Source organism: Heptranchias perlo, chromosome 5, assembly GCF_035084215.1.
Source record: "Heptranchias perlo isolate sHepPer1 chromosome 5, sHepPer1.hap1, whole genome shotgun sequence".
Taxonomy (NCBI): Eukaryota; Metazoa; Chordata; class Chondrichthyes; order Hexanchiformes; family Hexanchidae; genus Heptranchias; species Heptranchias perlo.
The window spans coordinates 103,652,768-103,673,960 of NC_090329.1; the positions used below are offsets into that span (position 1 = coordinate 103,652,768).

Below are 21,193 nucleotides of genomic sequence, written 5' to 3' on the forward strand. Positions count from 1 at the left end.
AACGGAGACATTTCTTTATCGGCCTGTATTCATTTTAAGCCAAATTTGCATTGATTCAGAACTGTCAAAAAAATCCAAAGTATTGAACAATAAGACGCTGCAAAACTCACCAGCGAACTCAGATTTTTAAAACCATACATCATAGAAATTAATCAGTGAAAATTCTATTTTCTCAGCCTGTGAACATTACTGTAGTTTGCACCCTATTACATTACATTAATAGTTTTTCATTTTGTAAATTGAAATCTCGTTTTCCGGCATTAATTTTAACATTTCATATTTACACTCAGGTTTAGCTGTGTACCTGTTAATATAACATTCAACTGTAATTATTTAATGACAACGTGTAGAGAAAGTATCGAACCCGACAACTTTTTTTCATCACCGTGACTCACCAAACGCGTTTTAATTGTTACGGATGCAAAGCTCCCAGTTTCGAATTCATCTCTTCGGCATTTGACAAGACTGTCACCGAGGTTATTCCACAACGCTACCATGATTGGTGTTCTTGTCTGCTCCTCTCCACTGAAATCTTAAATCTGACCGATATTGCATATCACTATCCCTCTAATAAAGCGAGGAGATAGTGTTGTGTGTATTTCCTTCCTGTAACACATTTATTTCCCTTCCTATCGGCCGATGTTGTTACGCTTGCGCTTGAATATATATATATATATATACAAGTGGTTCATTCCCCAATCCGTTATCTCATGAGAGGGGATGTATCGAAACCTCCTTTGTGTCCATGACTTCCTACCCTGCTACCCGTTTATTCTTCAGATTTTCTGCGGTAATATATTTTTTGAGAGGAAATCTCGGCGACAGAGTTGCTTTGTGTCCGTCAGCTGATCGTTAGTTGACAGTTTGAAGATTAGATCGCGGATAAACAAAATGCAGATCTCGAAGTTACTGATCTTTTTTTTTGTTTGGGTATAAAGGTAACAGTCGGTAGATGGAGGCTAAGATTCAGCATTTCCAATCGAGATTGTTTGACTGATGTGATGCAAATTGGATAACAAAAAGAGAGATTCCATCAAGCACTAGTGCTGTCAACCCCACACGGAGACCGAATTATAGACCCGTGTCTACAAAAGCGCACCAACACACCCATTTGTGAAGGGCTGCTCCAGCCACAATGCGACTATTATTGTCATTGTGCCTGTTCCCAGTGCATTATTTTGCTCAGAGGGTTAAACAAAGTCTATTCTGACTTTAGTGGAGCCTGTTGTCGTTGTTTCGGATTATAACGAGATGAGTGGGAGAGTTTACAGACGCGGGTCCGTATAGAAAATACACCTCAGTGTGAGAAAGCGAAGAAATGGTCGTTCCCTTCATGTGTATTTAACCCAGCGTGCTCCTCACTTGGCATATTCTGCCGAATGTTCCGAAAGGGTAGGAGAGGGCATTGGTTGAAATCAACTGCATTTAAAGACAATGTGCGCCCCAAGAAATACTGAGCTTTTCAAATAAATGTCCTTTGTATTTAGAATGTCGAGTGCAGCAGGTTTTCAAGGGTAAAGCAACCAGTGCGATTTATCATCACATTGCGGGTACGTTTCAACATGTAGCCAATATTTGAGGTTAGCCAATAATGTAATCCGTGCGCACGAAAGGTATTTTGCAAAACTAATCGTGTTTAATACAAGCATTAATATGAATCTAATTTATTTATTGTAGCCCTTAAATGTACTTGGCAAATATACGCCATAAATAAAAAGGGAATAATATGCTTCGCATATTATCCGTCTGTATATTTGGCTATTTGGGGAGGGGGCGGGTCAAATTCCAGTTCTTGTGCAGATTAACTTTAAAAAGTGCACCTTCGCTTACAGTGATGGTTGGCAGTGGGTCCCATTCAATGAAAAGCCCGCCTTCAGTTCATAAAATCGCATTATTTTCTCTTTTGACAACCATCACAAAAAGCAACTGCCGCGGAATAAGTTCCCTCGTCCAAGAACATTGAAACTCGCATCTGTGGAGCTGATCTGAACAAGTAATTCAATGTGAATCATTTCCTAAACAGAACGAAAACCATTGAAATCACTGGAGAAATTAGTCTTGAGACTGGAGACTAAAGTTGTGATTTTTGCACTTGACCTACCGCCGAGAAGCGGCACGACCACCAAAACAGAGAGATCTCGCCTTTTTGGTGAAGCGTTAGAATGGAAACAAGGGAGGGTGAAGATACTCTTGTAAAGTGAAGAGGTCTGAGATGAAACAAGCAGCTTTTGTGCGTTGAAATATGTAGCTGAAGCTTTCGGGAGGCGAAGGATTTTCCCAGCTAGGAGTGGCTATCAGCCCATGCAGAGATCTATAATCTACTTTGGAAGGATTGCACGACCTCCTTCAAATTAGCCTTTCGGTGCTAAAAGACTTGATTTAATAATTTTTTTTATAAGTTATTGTATAGGTGAAAGTGGCATTAAGCTACAGGGAACCGGTGGCTAAAATGGCTCCGATTTCAAGTGAAGCCTCAGCACACACGGGGAAGAAGAAGAAAAAAGTTTCTGAGAAACAATTGGACGGCGGGATTGATGCATTGGAGGGCCTATTTCCATTAAAATACCCCCTGACCCGGATTACCTCAATGGACTGGACGCTTGTGTTTTGTAATTTCCTGAAAATGAGATTTCGATTTATAAAACAAGAAACCAATTAGTAACCAAATGAGGCGAAGTAGATCCAGTAAAATTGACCAAATCCCAGAGGTGCCATTTAAGGCAGTTCCTGGCGAGTAAAACGATGGTTTCTAATCAGTCCTCGCAGCTCGACTCGTTCTCCAGCTGGGCTTTCTGCGGTCCAAAAAAAAAGCAATCGATCCAAGTTTCCCAGAATGAATCTCAAACTCCACATTATTAAAAAATATATATTAACGTATAATTTAAAGCAGGAATAAGAAGATCCAGCCAGCACTATCCGTAACCCTAAATAATGTGTACATAACAGGGCCAATGTCTGTATTTGTGATGAGAATTAGCATCCATTCAATTCCATTTTCAGAATTTGTATGGAACTATTAGTATATAGTGTGCAACTGGTTTTAAAAGTATATGTGTGGTAATTGATTTTTAAAAGTGTGCAACCATTGTATTCTATGTGAGGCTAGTCTGGCAGTAATTAATACTGGACATAAGAGGCCTGTTAAGATCACATTTCCCAAAGCAATTTCACTTTCTCGTCGCTTTTTATGAAGTCCCCGTCCCTCAATCTGTTGGGATATGATTTAAAAGAAAATTCAATTGATTGTTACGTTTGTTTCCCACTTGATATAAACTGAACATTTGAGACACCGCCGTTAAGAATATAACTTGATTTAGGGGATCCTGACCACGTCATTGATTCAAGTCCATTTTGATTCTGAAGAGTTTTAATTATATATTAATCTGAGGCGGATACACTAGTAAACACAGAAATACAAGCTCCTGTACTGCAACACTCTTTTCAGTATAATTTGAGAAGTATTTTGTATAAGAAACTGATCCATCTCATTGTCCACTTTTATTAAAGTAAGCAGAAAAGGAATAACGCCACTAGATCAGCAGTAAATATCCGCTACCTGGCCTATACCTGAGGACAGATCAAATGATTGTAACAATTCGCATCCGTATAATTCCCGTGAATGGTATTTTTTAAAAACTCACACACACATAAATGCCAGTGATTTCGGCAGTGCGACGTGTGTAGAGAAATTCTAAACCTGTTTATAAAGAATATGTTTAAGATTTCGCTACACTTCAGTACACTGAGGAAATCGGGTCCCGTTTTGTTCTTGTGCCTTCTTTGGTGAGATAAAAGCAAGCAGTTAGCAACTGGTTGCCACGGGATGGTCCGGGGGGATTGAACACAGCGAGTAAAGGTGTATAACCCTATACTGCACTAAGAGCAGCCTGGTGCAGGTGAATGATCTCTGTCGGCCTCGCTACACGCATACGCTCAATTAGTACATCAGCCCATAGGTAAAGCGGACACCAACCTATACCCAATCCTCTGTACCACCATCACAAAAAAACAGGGCATAAATCACAGACATGGCAATCATTTAATTTTTTTAAATCACAAAAATGCCCTCATATTAAGGATCCCGTTCTCCTTTACAGGCAGGATAAAACCTTGATAAGTAAGATTCTAGCAACCCACTCCCCCACCACATGCACACAAATTGGTTAGATCAAATGCTTAACATTAAGAAAATACTAATTACCAACAGGAAACATAAAACTGGCCATTAGAATTTTAAAAACGAAAAATTGTGTTTGAAATATCTTGAGCGATATTTTTCGCGCAGTGGATTGGAAGCAGCATATTTCAATTACACTTGTGTTGAATATCTCTGGTCGAGGTCACCTTTTCATTATATGTTTGTGTTTTATGTGAAGGATCTCAGTCTGAATTTGTCTTACTACATATATGTGCGTGTGTTCTTTAGGGTATGGCGACGGATTTGACTCTTGGGTTTGTGTATGTGTAGGATCTCGCTCTGAGTCTGTCTGTATAGGCCCAGACTAAGTCTGTGTGAGTATATGGGATCTGTGTGTGTGTGGATGGGATCTGACTCGGTGTCTGACCCTATGTGTACGGGATTTGACTCTGTCTGAGCCCTCCTGTACATGTATGGGATTCCAGTCTGCCGGCCTAGATGCTGGGGGCGTCTGAAGGCTTTGCCGCTTGCAATGGAATATGCTAAAATCCTATTGAAAGGGCCTGTTGTTCCTTTTTCGTTCTCTCTCCCTGTTTGTTTTGCTCTCATTCGGGCTAAACAGCAGAAAGATCTTACCTTCTGAAGAACCATTCTCTATGGATTCTCCAGATAACTGGAACCGGCGTCCCCGGCCACAGTGTCCATACAGTAATCGTAACGCTGCCGTTTCCACCTGGCTATCTCATTGGGACACTAACAAGCGTTAGCATACAAAAAAAACGTCGAAGAATTTGAACGGCGTATTTCTCCGATTTGCACGTGTAAAATGTTTTCAGATAGAGATCTGTAAACAGGTACTGACAATCAGTCCCTTTGCAAAAGGATTCTAACCCCGAGCTTCGTATTGTGTTTCACTCTAAACTGACTGTAATAAAGTTCTAAGGAAAGGTGGTACTGCGCGTTTTAGCCTCTGTCTTCTATATTAATACTCTTTATAAATGATGAGGGCATCTGTGGGCCCCACAATCAGTAGTAAAACGTCAATTATATTGTGGATTGATAAACACAAAGCTCTCTGAAGCCTTAAAGCGATCTGTGACCCTTTAGGTCTCGACAGAACTTAGTGTTAAATCAAAGAAAACATACAACCTGAACGGAGGTGGGTTTCTCATTAGCAACAAATGAAAACGGCAACTTTTCATTTCGCGGGAGAGTTTAGGATCGCTCCCACAGCAAGGGCTGCGCCTATCCCCCCTCCGCCCTCTAAATCTAATACTATCTGTTTTTGGTTTGTTGCTAACGTGCGGGTTATAACTTTCGACGGTTTGGAACATTTCATTTGCACGATAAGCGAATATTGTGTATTTCTCCATTCTTAATAGCTGCAAACGAGGGAACAATATAACAAAAGGCACTGTAGCTGATTTATTAGTCAGACGGTAGTAGTGTGACTTGTAAGTGGGGCTACAAGTGCTGCTCTGAAACATTCGGGGATATCCACACAAAAGCAAGAATTTCCAGACCACAGCGATGCGAATAGAGAATGGCAGCATAGCATTCTCCATTGGGCATAATCATTTCAAAATCACTGACATCTTACACCATTTTATTAGGCGGGGTTGCTATCGTCTGATTTCGTTGTATGTAAGGGAATTCATTCCTGGACGGTTGGGATCAAGTTGACATTTTAAGGCACAGTGACAGCAGCTGTTTTGATATAGATTGTCATTCTTCTTAAACAATATTTCCTGAGCCACGTTTTATGCTGAGTAAATTTGATGTAAATCGAAAGTTATTCCTAAACATAATCTCCTTCTCCCATGGGATCCTTTGCTTTAAACCGAACTGTCCCACGCGGTGCGGTCCGGGCTCAAATATGCATTTTTAATTCAACGCGCCAGGTGATGCTAAACAGAGAGCGAAAAGATCGCTACTGCCACTTTAATATACTTTACTAGAGTCCATACACTGAGCTTTTGCGAACTGACACCGCTTTATGACTTAAATGCTGGATTTGTTTCACACAAAATGTGTTTTAATCTGTCTTTGTTGTGTTTCTATCTTGGTTTCAGCCATTATGTTTATTTTCTAACAACGCATGTGTTAGCTTCACAGCACTGCATTTTTATCGTTTACATTTTAGAATTGAGTTTATATGCAGAAAATAGTTACAAAGATTTCAAAACAGTGAAAGTGTATTTGAAGTACTTTAAAGCTTAAATACAAATACTATTCCTCTCTATCTCTTTCTCTCTATATATACATATATAAAGCTATATATATATATATAATACACACCCAATGTTAAATCAATGCTCCGCTCGGTCTCTTCGACCACAAGTTATAACAGCAGAGGAACCTAGCTGCTGAGAGTATCCGGACAGCAAACCAATCACACTCGCCTAATGCAGCACTTCAAGCAACTGTTTTCGACACCTCAAAGGCTCTTTAATTGCTTGGTCAGCGTATGCTTCTGGTCGTTTCAATGAGTCGTAAAAATATGTATTTCCTTTCGTTTTTCTAATACCTTATATGTTTGTTTAAAAACCATGCAATAGTGCATCAACAATCTAAACGTACTATAAAATCGTTAGTCATGCCACCGCTCTTCAACATTGGTGTATGCATTTCAATCTCGCAGTCATGGCTTTTCGATTTAAGCGTTGCAGTTGCAAAACTCTTGTGTTCTTGGCAGTTTAATCATATCGAGAGTTATTTAATTGTGCTTAAATATGAATTATTGGACATACAACCATTGGATGTGCAATAATTCGTATTTAAATAACACATGAAAATAACCTCATCCAGAATTAATGGTCGGAGCACTATCCTTAATATGTACACACAATGTTATTATAAATTATTGCTGTCGCCAGCAATTATTGATAATAATGGCACTATCCCTATGCTTTCAGCTATCAGCGTGGGGATTTGGTCTGCAGCGCCTTTCAGTGTATTTTTTTTATTTGTGTTGGTGGAAAACACACTGCGATATATCTCACCTGTTCACAACGGCGACCCTTATGTTCAGCGCAACCTCTTGTAAAATGTGACACGAAATTACTTGGCGATTAGTGATTCATTTCTTAAATCTGAGCTGGCAGTTTCGCAAGGGCATAATTAAAACTGGGGACGTGATTTAATTTTAAAGGAATAGAATTTGAGGTGGCGACTGACAATTCTAATTGTTATTCGCCATAAGAATATGTGTGGCACGCACCGAAACTAGATAGATAGCATGGGTTGTGTGTGCGTGCGTGTACAGTATATAGCGCAATAATTACACATACACACATATATATATATAATTGTACCTACATTCACGCTATTTCCTAACGGTTAACATACTCCTTGGTTAGCAGTTGTTGCTGTAGTGCACTTTGCTCCGGTGTTCCCAGGGGTTTTAAAACACGTTGTTTTTTTCAGAGGGAGTTGCTGACGAGTAGATCCGCGCTCTCTCTCTGAAACCCTATAGATTACTCATCACTTTACAAGCAGCGCCATATGCTTCGTTTGATCAAACATCTCGTCAGATATGCAAAAACATAATTGACAAGTCTCTCCTAAAAGCACGCGGAAAAGTAGCCCATTGGGGCTGGTAAATCACCGCTGAGAATAGGGGGAGGGGGGGAGGAATCATGAACATTTTGGTTTTGAAACGTAGAATGTTGAGGATAAACCGAATGATTAGATGGCGCACCGTGCTTACAACCAACCGAACAAGGAACAAAAAAATTAATAGGCTAAACTGTAATCAAATATTTATATTACAGTTACCGCTCTACGACCGGTTGGTATATTTTCCCTTTTAGGACATACCTACACAAAGCAGCATCCTCAATCTTGAATTGAGCAAGCGCTCAATGCCAACACTTTGAAAGCTCACGATTTGCGGATTATCCCAATTGTGAACTGCAATGAACACACTCACAAAAGAAAGTAAATAGTAATGGTGTGGCCCACGGCTGAACCACAACAGCGGGCTTCAGTCCATAAATCATCCTGCGGTGGAAATGTTACTTTTAAATTCAATACTTGTGCGACTTTAGCTTTACATTTCTGTGATCTATCTACAATAAAATGCATACCTTGTGACAGGCCTTTACCACAAGTACATTAGTCCCAGTGTTGTTTTGCAGTAGACTTATACACGTCCAGAAGCACCGTTTTGTCATATTAAATGTGTTGTTACATATTACGCTTACATTTTTTTACAAGTGTTCTGAATCAACCTGTTCCTATCTTATATTAAAATACCCAGTTCATGTTTCGACTCTTTTGCCAGTTGAAATTGCTTTGTAAAGTGCAGCATATAAAACTGCTGGGTTATCTTTAATAGCAACCTGTTTGTTTTAATTGTATAATGATTGTTCCTATTGAGTTTCAATTACTGTCTGTCATTATAAGTTTCATAAAACAAACGAGTCATTTTCAACAGGCACTTACATGATGTTTTCAAGAGTTCTCTTAACTAGATTACATGCTCTTTAAATAAAATTAAAATCGTCATATGAATAAATTGGGACAGTGCAGAACTAAATATAAATTAATAATTCCCATAAAAGATCTAATGATTGTTGTATTTACAGAATTGTTACAGGTCTGTGTATCTAAATATCCCTATGTTAGCTCTAATGCATGCAACAGCTAAAATATAAAAACCTGACTGCAAATATAATTAAATAAGGCCTCAAAGCAAAGGATAGAATTGCCAGGCTGAACTTATGTATATAATTTTTCCTTACTGTTACAATGACCACAAATTTATGGTGACATTTTTTTACTTTTATATTTTTATTTGATTTTATAAATTAACATCCAACACTCACAATTTTGGTGGGTGACTACTTTCAGGTCTTTGAAAGCACACTATAATCCAAACGACACTTGCACGTTGTGTGCACTGTACTCTGTGCATATTAACAAATGTCCTAATCGGTGCATTTCATTTAAAAAGCATATTTTCTACCACATCTGAATTTGTTCTATGCAAGGAATGTGATCTCCATTCCTCCATACAATCGTGCTTTTCTGACGGATAACAATTTTGAAAAATTCAATGTTATTACCTACCTTCAGGGAAAACCACTCTCATTTTTAAATAGCTGGTTGTCAGTCTTATGATAGAGGCTTTGTCGAGCTGGGAGGTTATAGCTGATGGCAGTGGCAATAATTTGGCCAGTTCATAAAATTCACTATTTTCCTTCTCCCGTCTAGTCCGGGCAGCATTTTTGGATTTTTCCTTCATTTCGTTTCCTTTTCCCTTTTCTTACAGCGCAGCCGCCATAGGTTCATTCCCTCAAGAAAAGAAACGGCTATGGTTTTAACACCACGTGTGAAACCAGCATATATGTCGAAATTAATTGTTTTTTTGGTGGGTGGGGAATAACTCCCCCCCCTCTTTGAATTAAACTAAATATGGCAATACTTAATAGGAAAGCGTAAACGTCGATAGATTCAAGAGCATCCAGACAGACCTGCATTAAAATCAGTGGCAAGTGAAAGCCGTGCTGCAGTCAGTGTGTTTTATATGTATGAAGTGTAAGATTTTGAAAGCAATCCAATGCAGATCAGAACTCTTGCAGACGGCTTGTCATTACTGTGCCGGCGGTGCACCGTGCCAAGGGCTCTCTGCTATGTTTTTATACCTTGAGGGGAACTGCTTTCGCAGCGAAGGAGCCATAATCCAGCCAGTCTCAGTCCCAAAGTTCCTTTCCTTATTTCAGCCGCAATTTCCAAAGTGCTTCACTTTTCATACCCGCAAGTGGTAAGTGTCTGGAGGAAGACAGAAAGGAACACGCATTACAAGAAGAACAGGAACCACATTTCAGTTCGGAACCAGAAGCAAAATGCAAGCTTGACTGTGCCTAGACGACTAAACTGAATCAGGTAGTTAATGACTTCATTCCAATTATAATTGCAGTTTAATTACATAACCGAGTGAACGAAATGTTAATGCAAATAACATGAAGCTGCCTTGCATTGTTGGTGTTTGCAGGTATGACTAACTTTATGGAGGCCTCCAGCTCAGCATCAATTTTACTTGTATTACTTTTCTTCATTTTTTGCATTAAAATGAAATTTCATGGATTACTTTATCTTCACTTTTATCACGGCACTTAATATGACTATATTATTTTGCCCACATGTGACCCGTTGCTCACCTTAGATTACTCATTAAAAGCCAAGTTGTATTTTCTGGGGCACTTGGGCAACCTTCAGCAAACACTCGGAAAGTGGCCAAGGGCAATACCGTCCTCAGCTTGTCGAGTTTTATTTTCCCCCCTCCCCCCCCCACACCCCCTTTCCTCACTCTCCGTAGTTATGACGGTAGCGGGCCGTTGCTGCTATGCGGACTGTTCCCTGCGCTGAACTTTGGCTGCCTGTCGAGCAGTGTGAAGCGCAACTTTTCGCCGCCAGCCTTTTCCCAGTCCGGCTCCAGTCGCGCGAACGCGCCGCTCCCGCCCAGCTGTCAATCACACGCCTCCAGCGTGCCTCTCATTGGCCGGCCCTTCGTGGGCAGCTCACGCGCCGGCCTCTGCCGTCTGCGTGAGGCGAAGGTGCGGGGGGGGGAGGGGGGGGGAGAAAATGCTGATTTTGAACTCTGACCCCCCCCCAAAAGGAAAAGCATTACTGCTTGAAGCCACTTAGCAAACTCTTAAAATTGTTGGAGCCATATATGTCGCATAGAAATGCATGGTTCAGATTATGCATATATCACAAAACTATTGTAAATGTGATTTCCTGACCCCCCCATGTTAGCTGATATTGTTAAGGGTTCCCCCTTCTCAGGTAATGTCCCCCTCCCCTTCAAATCTGCCTTCATCATCCCCTTCCTCTCAAAACCCACCCTTGACCCCTCTGTTGCAAACTACCACCTCATCTCCAACCTCCCTCTCCTCTCCAGAGTCCTTGAACATGTTGTCGCCTCTCAAATCTGTGCCCATTTTTTCCGCAACTCCATGTTTGAATCCCTCCAATCAGGTTTCTGTCCCTGCCACAGTACTGAAACAGTCTTTATCAAAGTCACAAATGACATCCAATGTGACTGTGACCGTGGTAAACTATCCCTCCTCATCCTCCTCGACCTGTCTGCAGCCTTTGACATTCTTGACCCTACTATCCTCCTCCATCACCTCTCCTCCGTCGTCCAGCTGGGTGGGACTGCACTTGCCTGGTTCCATTCTTATCTATCCAGTCATAGCCAGAGAATCACCTGCAATGGCTTCTCTTCTTGCTCCCGCACCGTTACCTCTGGAGTCCCCCAAGAATCTAACCTTGGTCCCCTCCTATTTCTTAGCTACATGCTGCCGCTCGGTAACATCATCCGAAAACATATCAGAGTACACATGTACGCTGACGACACCCAGCTCTACTCACAACCACCACTCTCAATCCCTCCACTGTCTCTCATTTGTCACACTGCTTGTCTGATATCCAGTACTGAATGAGCAAAAATTTCCTCCAACTAAATATTAAGAAGACCAAAGCCATTGTCTTCTTAATATTTAGTTGGAGGAAATTTGCCACAAATTCCATTCCCTAGCCACCGACTCCATCCCTCTCCCTGGCCACTGTCTGAGGCTGAACCAGACCACTAGCAACCTTGGCATCCTATTTGACCGAGATGAGCTTCAGACCACATAACTGCTCCATCACCAAGACCGCCTACTTCCACCTCCATAACATTGTCCATCTCCACCCCTGCCTCAACTCATCTGCTGCTGAAACCCTCATCCATGCCTTTGTTACCTCTAGACTTGACTATTCCAATGCTCTCCTGGCCAGGCTCCCATCTTCTATCCTCCATAAACTTGGGCACATATAACTTGAGCTCATCCAAAACTCTGCTGCCCGTATCTTAACTTGCACCAAGTCCTGTTCACCCATCACCCCTGACCTACATTGGCTCCCGGTCCTGGAAGGCCTCGATTTTAAAATTCTCATCCTTGTTTTCAAATCCCTCCATGGCCTTGTCGCTCCCTATCTCTAAAACCTCCTCCAGCCCTCCAAGATCTCCTCCAATTCTTGCCTCTTGCGCATCCCCGATTTTAATCGCTCCACCATTGGCAGTAGTGCCTTCAGCTGCCTAGACCCGCCTAGACCCTAAGCTCTGGAATTCCCTCAGTAAACCTCTCCGCCTCTCTACCTCTCTCTCTTCCTTTAAGACACTCCTTAAAACCTACCTCTTTGACAAAGCTTTTGGTCACCTGTCCTAATATCTCCTTATGTGTCTCAGTGTCAAATTTTGTTTGATAATCGCTCCTGTGAAGCACCTTGAGATATTTTACTCAGTTAAAGGCGCTAGATAAATGCAGGTTGTTGTTGTTGATGATTAATAGGCAAATATCTAGAGTTCATTTAATATATGCATTATAGAAGTCACGAGGACCGAGATATTAAATATATTTAATACTCGCAATGCATAGAGGGTAGTAACGAATCGTCTTTATTGTAAAAAGGTTGTACAGAAAGATCATACAATAAAGTACACGGTATAGTTATATATGCGTAACAGAATTACAACATTTAAAATTATATTGGTATTACGAAATAGCATCTGAACCTACCATTTCACAAATCAATAATTGAGGGGATATATAAAGAAAACAGTAGTATTTAGAAACTAAACATCTTTGCTTTGTGCCGTGTATTTACTGAAAGTTGCTGCTGAGAAACGAACCTTTAAGTACACCTTTGTGTAAACGTACAGTATGGCAGCACAATTAAATTAAACTTGTTGCTGGTATCTTTATATCGTGCTGCTGTAAGGTTTATCATATAAAGTGTGCTACGTAGTACAAGTACAATTGTAAGTTTTACAAACATGGCAAATGCAAAACAGCACACATAAAAAAACATGTGAGTTGCAATTTGTCACATTGCGCACATAATGAAATCTGGTACTGGTTATAATATCGCGGCAAAGGACCTACCACGCGATTCAGAATTAGTAAAATAATTAGCTCTTGAATATAGCTAATTTGATAACGATTTGCAGTGTGTTCTACAAGGAAATGATACAAATATATAAATCTTCTTAAGTATATAGATTTTCATTGCGTACAGTGCAGTGGGCTCACATGATTCTGGAACCTTAAATTATTCAAAGCAGAGACAGAGTAATGAAGTCCAACATCCTCTATTATTCAATTATTTAGATTGCAGAGAGAAGGTGTTTCAATTTTCATTGCACAATACGTTTTTAAACATCATTTCAATATTTGAGCGAATGTGACAATAAGCTTCACAGACTGATGCAAAGAAGAATTCCTCCCGAGACTCTTCGCACAAGTGGAGCTGTTACATTTTTTTAAAATCATGTTTCACAATCTCCTGCCCCTTAATTTCACGCATAAAATACAGTTTTATTTGTATTGCTAATAACAGACAAACGTTATTGGCACTGTGTAGCTTGAAGGTGATGCTAAAGCTGTCGTTAATGCAACCTCATCTGGTGAATATTAATCGCGCCGGTTTTAAATGCATTTCACAATTGGACAAAGTTCAGACGTTTTCTGTTCACTTATGAAGCGTGCAATAAAATGTAAGAATATTTTTAAAAATCTGAATCTATATCGTAGTCCTAGCAGCAAAATAAAACCCATAATATGACATTCCATTTTCAATTGATACCCAGTATCTAATTGAAATACAATGAACGGATAACTCGTGATTTTTTTCACGAACTCTTAATTATTGCAACAAGCGTGTAATTGAATGTGTTTTTAAATCCCTTATAAACGTATTTCCTCAACTCCTTTTAATGGGATACCCCGAACGCCATATAACTAATCATCAATTCTTGTGTTATAGTGAGACCTCTTGCCGATTTAATTGTAATGTTTGCCCCTGCTTTATTATATAAAATACAACGGTTTGCAAAAGTATCTCCACGTACAAACATAAAATAGCACAATTAATGTCGACGTTACCTTGCACTGATAAAGTGAGCCGAATGCACGGACGCACGAGAGACACACGCTGCAGACATGTTAGCAATAACATTAACAACTAACATTAATAATTGTGCTGACAGCATAGAATCACACATAGAGCCCGGTTTCGATTGAAATGATTGTGATCTTGTTTGCAAATAAGTTATTGGAATGGCAGAACTTTCCTGCTGTTTTCCTCCAGTGGGCTGTCGCTAAATACGGCTTATGAGTTTTTAAAACTTTACTCCTTTTTATTTCCCCGTCATAGTGATCTTGTATAGAAAAGAACACTCAGTCCATGTAAAAATACCATTGCGCACGCGCCCATTGTACTTCTACTTTCCTTAAAACCATTCCTTAATCGGGCAACCCGCAATCTAATGATAATAATCAAAATTAGTTAAAAAAATATTACAACTCTGTTCTTGATAACAGGTTCGATAATGGTTGTAGACGGACAGTATGTAGACGGGCAAGTCATTTGTAATATTGCATCTGATATTCTTTAAATACACCCCACACACAGGCACACGGTTCAACGAGGAAGAAGGTCCTCTAACTTCTATGAATCATTGCAGCAGTACTAGTTCAGAGATACGTGCATTTCATTTATTTTCCTTACAAATAGTGACGTGAAGCATGTTTAGGGAGCATTTGGTAGTTTTCCAACATCAGAAGGAAATGTCTTTTTAAAAAACGTGTCTGTAGCAAGAAAGATCTGTTAAATGAAAAAGACAAGTGACATCCGTTGGGGCAGTTCTCGACGACATTAACACTTACAACACCGAGTAAAACCTTAAAGTTAATATCAGAAGAGAGGTTCCATTAAAGTACTTGGGTGAATGATTGCTGTTTTCGGGTGCAGTGACTTGTCAGTGGAGCCAGAAAACGGCTTCACAAGCTGACCATCATCGGTCTACACAACCACTAGTGTTTGCCATCAATTTTCAAGTACATGTTATGTATTTATAAAGTAAATAAAATTATTTATATGATTTTATTTACTATATAGACACGATTTGCTTTTGCAAACGGTACAACATTTTCTTCATGGTATTTTAAACTTTACGCAGGAAATTAGCCTGGCGAGCTAATGGGTGTGAAATGGATTTCTCCTGCGTTCTGTCTTGCAGTCGAGCTGAAGTTTTCAGGCTGGTCTTTCATATATTTCTTTTTGACGGACATTTCAAGCGGCGGGTGTAGAGAATTTCGCCATTTTTTGTATAAATGTTGACGATATTCTCCACCGACGCTCAAATAATACATCTCTCACTTAGCCGATGCTGTTAAAAAAAATCTTTTAAGCGGTAAGGACATTCAAAAAATGGTAATTTCTCCATAAATATCAACCGCCCCTATGAACCCATTTCTTTTTTCAGCTATTTGAATGATTCAGCTGACCGGCCAGTGAGCAAGAGGAGTTCAGTCGAATCGAGGGATTCCGATCAGGCAAAAATACAATGAAGTGCGAATTTGTGGGCATTTTTTTCTCTCTGGATCAGGGTAAAACAGTTAATGCCTGAAACAGAAACGGGTCCCTGAACCAACAGGTTTCTCGTCAAAATTAACTATACTCTTCTATGAATTGAGCAGCAATCAGCTGACGTGTAATGGGGAGGGCGTGGAGCTTGCATTAAGCCATTCTTTAAGTAGAGTAATGATCGCTGTGGCTGGGCTCGGCGCATCCACAATCCACTGTCAATCACCTCCGTCCCATGAGCTGTGTTATACAAGCTCCACTGCGATTGCACAACCTCCCAGCGCCTCATATCTTAGATTGTTTTAAAATCCTCGTACCGCATGTGGACTCGGCTTCCAAAATTTTCTGTGGTATAAAATGGTGTCATGAAACAATAGACATTATTGTATAAAATACTGGTTAAAGTACAATTTCACTGTTTCTATAAAGATACAGTTTATATGCAAGTGAATTTCGTTATTGCGTTTAACACGTCAGGATAGAGCTGAATACAGCCCTGTCCTCAGATGTATCAATTGCTCGATCTTGTCGTATTCCTGCTCAATGTTTGCATCCTAACCCTAATCCTAACACAGGGTGGTTCTATTAATTACAATCCTAACTGTAAGACTAAACGCTTCAGAACAGGAATGCCTCAAATTAGCACTCTTTTATGTATGTGAACCCAATACTTCTATTTCCCAACTCCAATAATGGTTTCGATAGCTCGAGAGAAACACTTCTTAAAATGTTTATATCAGTACCATAATTCAAAGGAGGAGCAAACAGTTATAAGCCGTCGACGTGACATCTACAGCCAGGTTCTGTAGGTGCATAAAGCTGCTGATTAAATTAGTGTACAAACCCTTTCGCTGCAAGTCCAATACACCAGTCATTCATTATAGACTGAACCTTTCCAATGTACATGAAAGCTGTCTTGGTTAGTCAGACATTTGCAAACCACGAACGATTTAACGTTACATTTTAAAATAACAAGGCCTACATATTTATGAAAGATTTATTTTATTTATGAATGATTCACCACATGGCATAACTTCATTACTCTGTTACATTGAACGTTAAGGCTTCGAGCGTACAGCAGAACAAATCTGAATATTGCACTTTAAACAAACTTTTGTTAAAAAGTAACTTAAAATAGTTTGAAGGATTCTAAATCTAGTCGCAACCTTTTTTTTATTGGAAGAAGGTATCCTTTGTACAAATTACATTTTAGGCGCTGTTTGGAAAGATGACCCGCCGATAGAGATTTTCCATATGAAATACAATCTCTCCTTCGTACTGAACCTTTTTTTCCAATTAAGGGGAAAGTGAAATCTTTTTGATGCATTTCTTGTCGTTGGGCTCTCTCAAATCTCCGCAGAACTGTTTAACTTGAGTGATACTAGATTTAGTTAGTGGAGTTTCTTGCACGATGTCTTACGCTCCAACTTAACCTTAGACAATAATTAACCGCTAGCTTAAAGTACTAAATCGACAAAATATGTATTTCATGAATTCAGGAAATCATTATTTATTTGGTTATTTTGACTGACAGATTAACTGCAGTACAAACACTGCTTCGGATCCTACGGGTGTATTCATCAAGCGCAATTGTTTTGAAGCATTTTCTAAGAAGATTTTTTTCAATTGCCCATCACATGCTGGTAAAATAGTTAAGCATTAAAATTGTTACATCTTAAACGTACCTGCATATAGGCGGTGTTTTTGCTTTGTGTCCAAACTATCCTTTTAACTTTCTTTTCAGTTAATAAATGTACAAGTTTTATATCCGCAGAGAGGTATTTGTCCTAACGATTCAATGGGTAAATATATGGTGTGGTACTGAGCAAAACACATCAGTCAGGTCCCAGGTTCCATCTTTGGTCTGCGCTGGGTTAACTGAACTTACTGTGAGTACTACAATTAGCATCAGTACCCTCTAGGTTCCTGCCGCTGCACCGGCACCATCCGAAAAGCAGGAGTGGCTCAGTGGATATACACTACTTGAGGTGGCACTGAACCATATAGAGCGGGAATGTTCCATGTTGTTTTTTGGCCTTGCTGAGTTAGCTGATCTCAGCCAGGGGTGTTGTAGAGGTACTAAAATTAATTTCCACACCATGGGCTAAGGAAACAATTATCAGCTGGGTTCCAGTTCCCAATTGCAATCCATTGAGCTCTATGGAAAGTATGCATGAGTGGGGGCCAGGTGTGAACAAGATTGGGTTATGATGTTTTTTCAATATCAAACAGCTCACCCACAATCACTGCCTAAACATTGTCCGCACTCACTGCTCAGGATCACTCGTGGAGAGGGCTAACTTGGGTGAGGTTACCAAATAGCTGGACTACAGTGACTCGTGGTGCACTCACCCAGTACATCCACCGAATGGCCATTCTTCATGTATAAGCCCAGGTAGTAAACATATTATGCAGATAAATGGGCATAATTGATGGCTGGATTTAAAGTTTCATACATTTTCAAAGAGTCAACCTTTAGTGGAGGAGAAAACTGGGAGGGAGAGAAGTGCAGATGGAGGTCCAGTCTAAGACTATTTCGACCTGACACCAATTGGTTATAGTGATGATCTTTTATTTGAACAAAAGCAAGGATTAATACATGCAAGTATTTAAGCAGTAATTATCAAAGAACAAGGAATTGTATTACCCTGTTGTCCTCTGGGTAGAGATCGTAACTTTGTCACTGCCTTGAACCCTGCCTGCTTCCTTCTCGCTGAGCTGTCTTCCTTTTCCACACACTCTTCACTACAACTAGGTATTGTTTTGTGCTGGGTTCATATACACCCCTTTTAGAAACCCGACCCGACCCCTGAGCCGTCAAAACTGTTGTGGTTAGCACCTCCCCAATTTCATCTCCCTTCAACAGATAATGGCCATCCTGTTTGTCTAACTGCTAATCAGTTTAACCTGATGTTCTCTGCCAGGCATTTCAAAGGAACATGAGACCCGTCCCAGACAGTTAAATGTGGTCTTGGGGATGGTTTATCGACCAGTCCCTCCATTGTTCTGGCCAATCTCCAATATTAGCATATCTTAGAAGACATGGGATGCCTTCCCCACTCTATGTGGAACGGGGTGCTACTTCCTGCTTCTCCATTGTTCCGGCTAATCTTCAATATTAGCATATTTTAGAAGAAATCGGATGCCTTCCACTGTCTATGTGGAATGGTAAACAATTTTACAACACCAAGTTATAGTCCAGCAATTTTATTTTAAATTCACAAGCTTTCGGAGGCTTCCTCCTTCGTCAGGTGAACGATGTGGAATAGGGCTGATCCGTCTGCTAGTTGTGGAAAAATACTGAGTCTATGTTAGAAAAACACTAAATGCTAGATAGGTGACTGAATAAATGCAGTAACTTAAACTAAACTTCTAATACATTAAAAAACATTATAAAAGACATTCTCTTACATCAGTTGCCTGCTTACACTCACAGCCCAGGCTCACCCATAAAGAATAGGTGCCTGAATATAACTGCTTATGGAACCATACTGCAGTATAGAGAGAAAGAGGAAAATAGAGGGAGAACAAGTATAAATTATGAATTGGGCCATTCAAATATCCATTTTTACATTTTCCATAGAAATAACTGAGCAATCAATATTTAACCACTATTTATCTATTTATATTCAAAATCTTACATTTGCACACACTTTCTGTCAACTTTTCACATTATAAATTCCTATTTTTACATTTAAAATGGAAACTTGCCACATTGTGATTACACCCTTTCCCTAGTAGAAACATTTGAGCGGCACCACCAGGCCCCATGGAGTAATTACAGCGTGACAAATTTACATAGAGAATTCCATTATAAATATGAACATAGGAATTTATAATAGAAATATAAAAATAAGGACAAAATGTAAGATATTAAAATAAAGAGTGAATTATGTTTGCGTGCCCTGGTCCAATTATCTCCCACTCTATAACCCTGCTTCACCTAAATCTTGGCCTGGACTCCCCACATCCAACGCCAAGGACGACCGACAGGTAAATCAAACTCCGTTAGCTCCACTTAGGCCTTGCAGGAAAACTGCCATCTGTAGATCTCCCCACACTTTTCGGTATTAGCATATAAGAAAAAAAAATCACAAATATTGACCGCAATGGGGAACATCGTCCCGGACCTTTGTTTATTTTTTCACTTCCTAATGCTGCAATTATTTGAGATTTTCCAACTCCAATTCTTTTCTAGAATGTAGGCTTCACTTTCTGGGGAAACCCTTGTTAAAAGTGGCGCGTTTCATCCAAATGAGACCAAAGTGACGAATCAAATAGAAAAGCCGGAGTTGGGTGTTCTAACCGAGCGCCCCCCGCGCCATCTATTATATTTAACAAATGCCAAGAAAATTATATAGGATGAACAACGCAGTCCCGTTTCATGCTTTAATAGGTCTTTAACAAGAATTTCTTAAGACACCAGTTAACCGACCGACGAAGTCACCTTGCCACCTTCTGTCCCATCTTCGCTCGGATGGGATTTGAAGTTATTTTGTTTTAGAAGGAAGAACTCCCATAAAACACATAAACATTACACCCGCTCACGTCAAAGATGAACGGAAAGTAACGAACATCTCTGCAAGATGCGCTGTAATATAGTGCTGTTCACTACCTTTCCATTCTGTCTTAGCATTGGACCATTTATAATATTTATAGTGATAGAAACGCGGAAAGCTATAAAAGCGTAAAGCCATTAATCCTATGACAGTAGCTTTGAACCGTCATTCATGCCCCTGCCATTCTGCAGTTCCTATACTCGGATCCCCAGTTGAGCACTGGCAGAGACTGGGTCGGGGTGGGGGGGGGGGCGCGGGGGGAAGCAGGGTCTGTGAGGATATTAACAGTAAGACTAAGTGCAATACCTTGGTACTCGAGTGAAGGCTTGACATGCATAAGCACCAGATCGTTTCAATCTTTCATTCAGGCAATCCATCTACAATTCTATGGTAAATATTTGATGTAGGCAATTTTTCTCTCAACAAACGTAATCAATTCTCATTGATGACAAGTGCATTCTTCCACACACTTTCTGTTTGTTACATAATGCTAAAGTGGGGGATCTGAAATAGGCCTGAATAGGAAAGCTAGCACTATCGACCCGGAGCTTGAAATCTTCCTTTGGGCAAAAACTAATCTGCCAAAACCACAAGTGAAAACCAACAGAGGCAGAACATTTCAATGAATCGCGTTATAGTGTGTCGTTTGTAGTATTCATGGCCAATTTAGAAAATGCCGCTTGCCCATCTATTCTGTTTTAGAATACGTTTTAAAATGCTTTCGAAGGTACTTGTAATGGGTTGGATACTATAGGATTTTTAAAGGTAAAATTAGCAACATTTTTCGTTTATTATAGATTCGGCTGCGTTGTTTCATGTGACCTGCTTTCTGGCACACGTATGCATCTGTGAGCCAATACCACAAGACTCCCGCCCTCCTCGTTTAAGAGACTCTATTCAAACCAGCGCAGTGTCAAAGAGCCTGCTGATGTTTTTGAGACTATAATTACCGTGACCCCGAATTAGTGTTAATTGCGTTGTTCTGATCTTTAAAAAATGATCATATTAGTAATATGGAAATTGGACCATTCTTAAAATAAAATACATCTTGTAGGTAAGAACTGTGACTACACCACCC

General features: G+C 40.0%; 1 protein-coding gene across 4 annotated transcripts in view; it reads right to left on the minus strand.

Moving 5' to 3' along the window:
- The window catches only part of sim1a (SIM bHLH transcription factor 1a), a 58,686-nt gene extending 48,117 nt beyond the window's left edge, over positions 1-10,569 (minus strand). Inside the window, exons 1-4 of one of the 4 annotated variants that reach the window (XM_067984946.1) lie at positions 10,303-10,569; positions 9,787-9,913; positions 9,212-9,436; positions 7,958-8,050 (exon numbers count right to left, since the gene is read on the minus strand). In XM_067984946.1, the coding sequence (XP_067841047.1) occupies positions 7,958-8,050; positions 9,212-9,386 (268 nt within the window). In that variant the 5' untranslated portion in view covers positions 9,387-9,436; positions 9,787-9,913; positions 10,303-10,569. Of the gene's footprint in view, positions 1-7,957; positions 8,065-9,211; positions 9,914-10,302 lie in introns of those variants that run through there. The other 3 variants (XM_067984945.1, XM_067984947.1, XM_067984948.1) reach the window with 3 other exon arrangements.
- Positions 10,570-21,193: the final 10,624 nt, after the last annotated feature.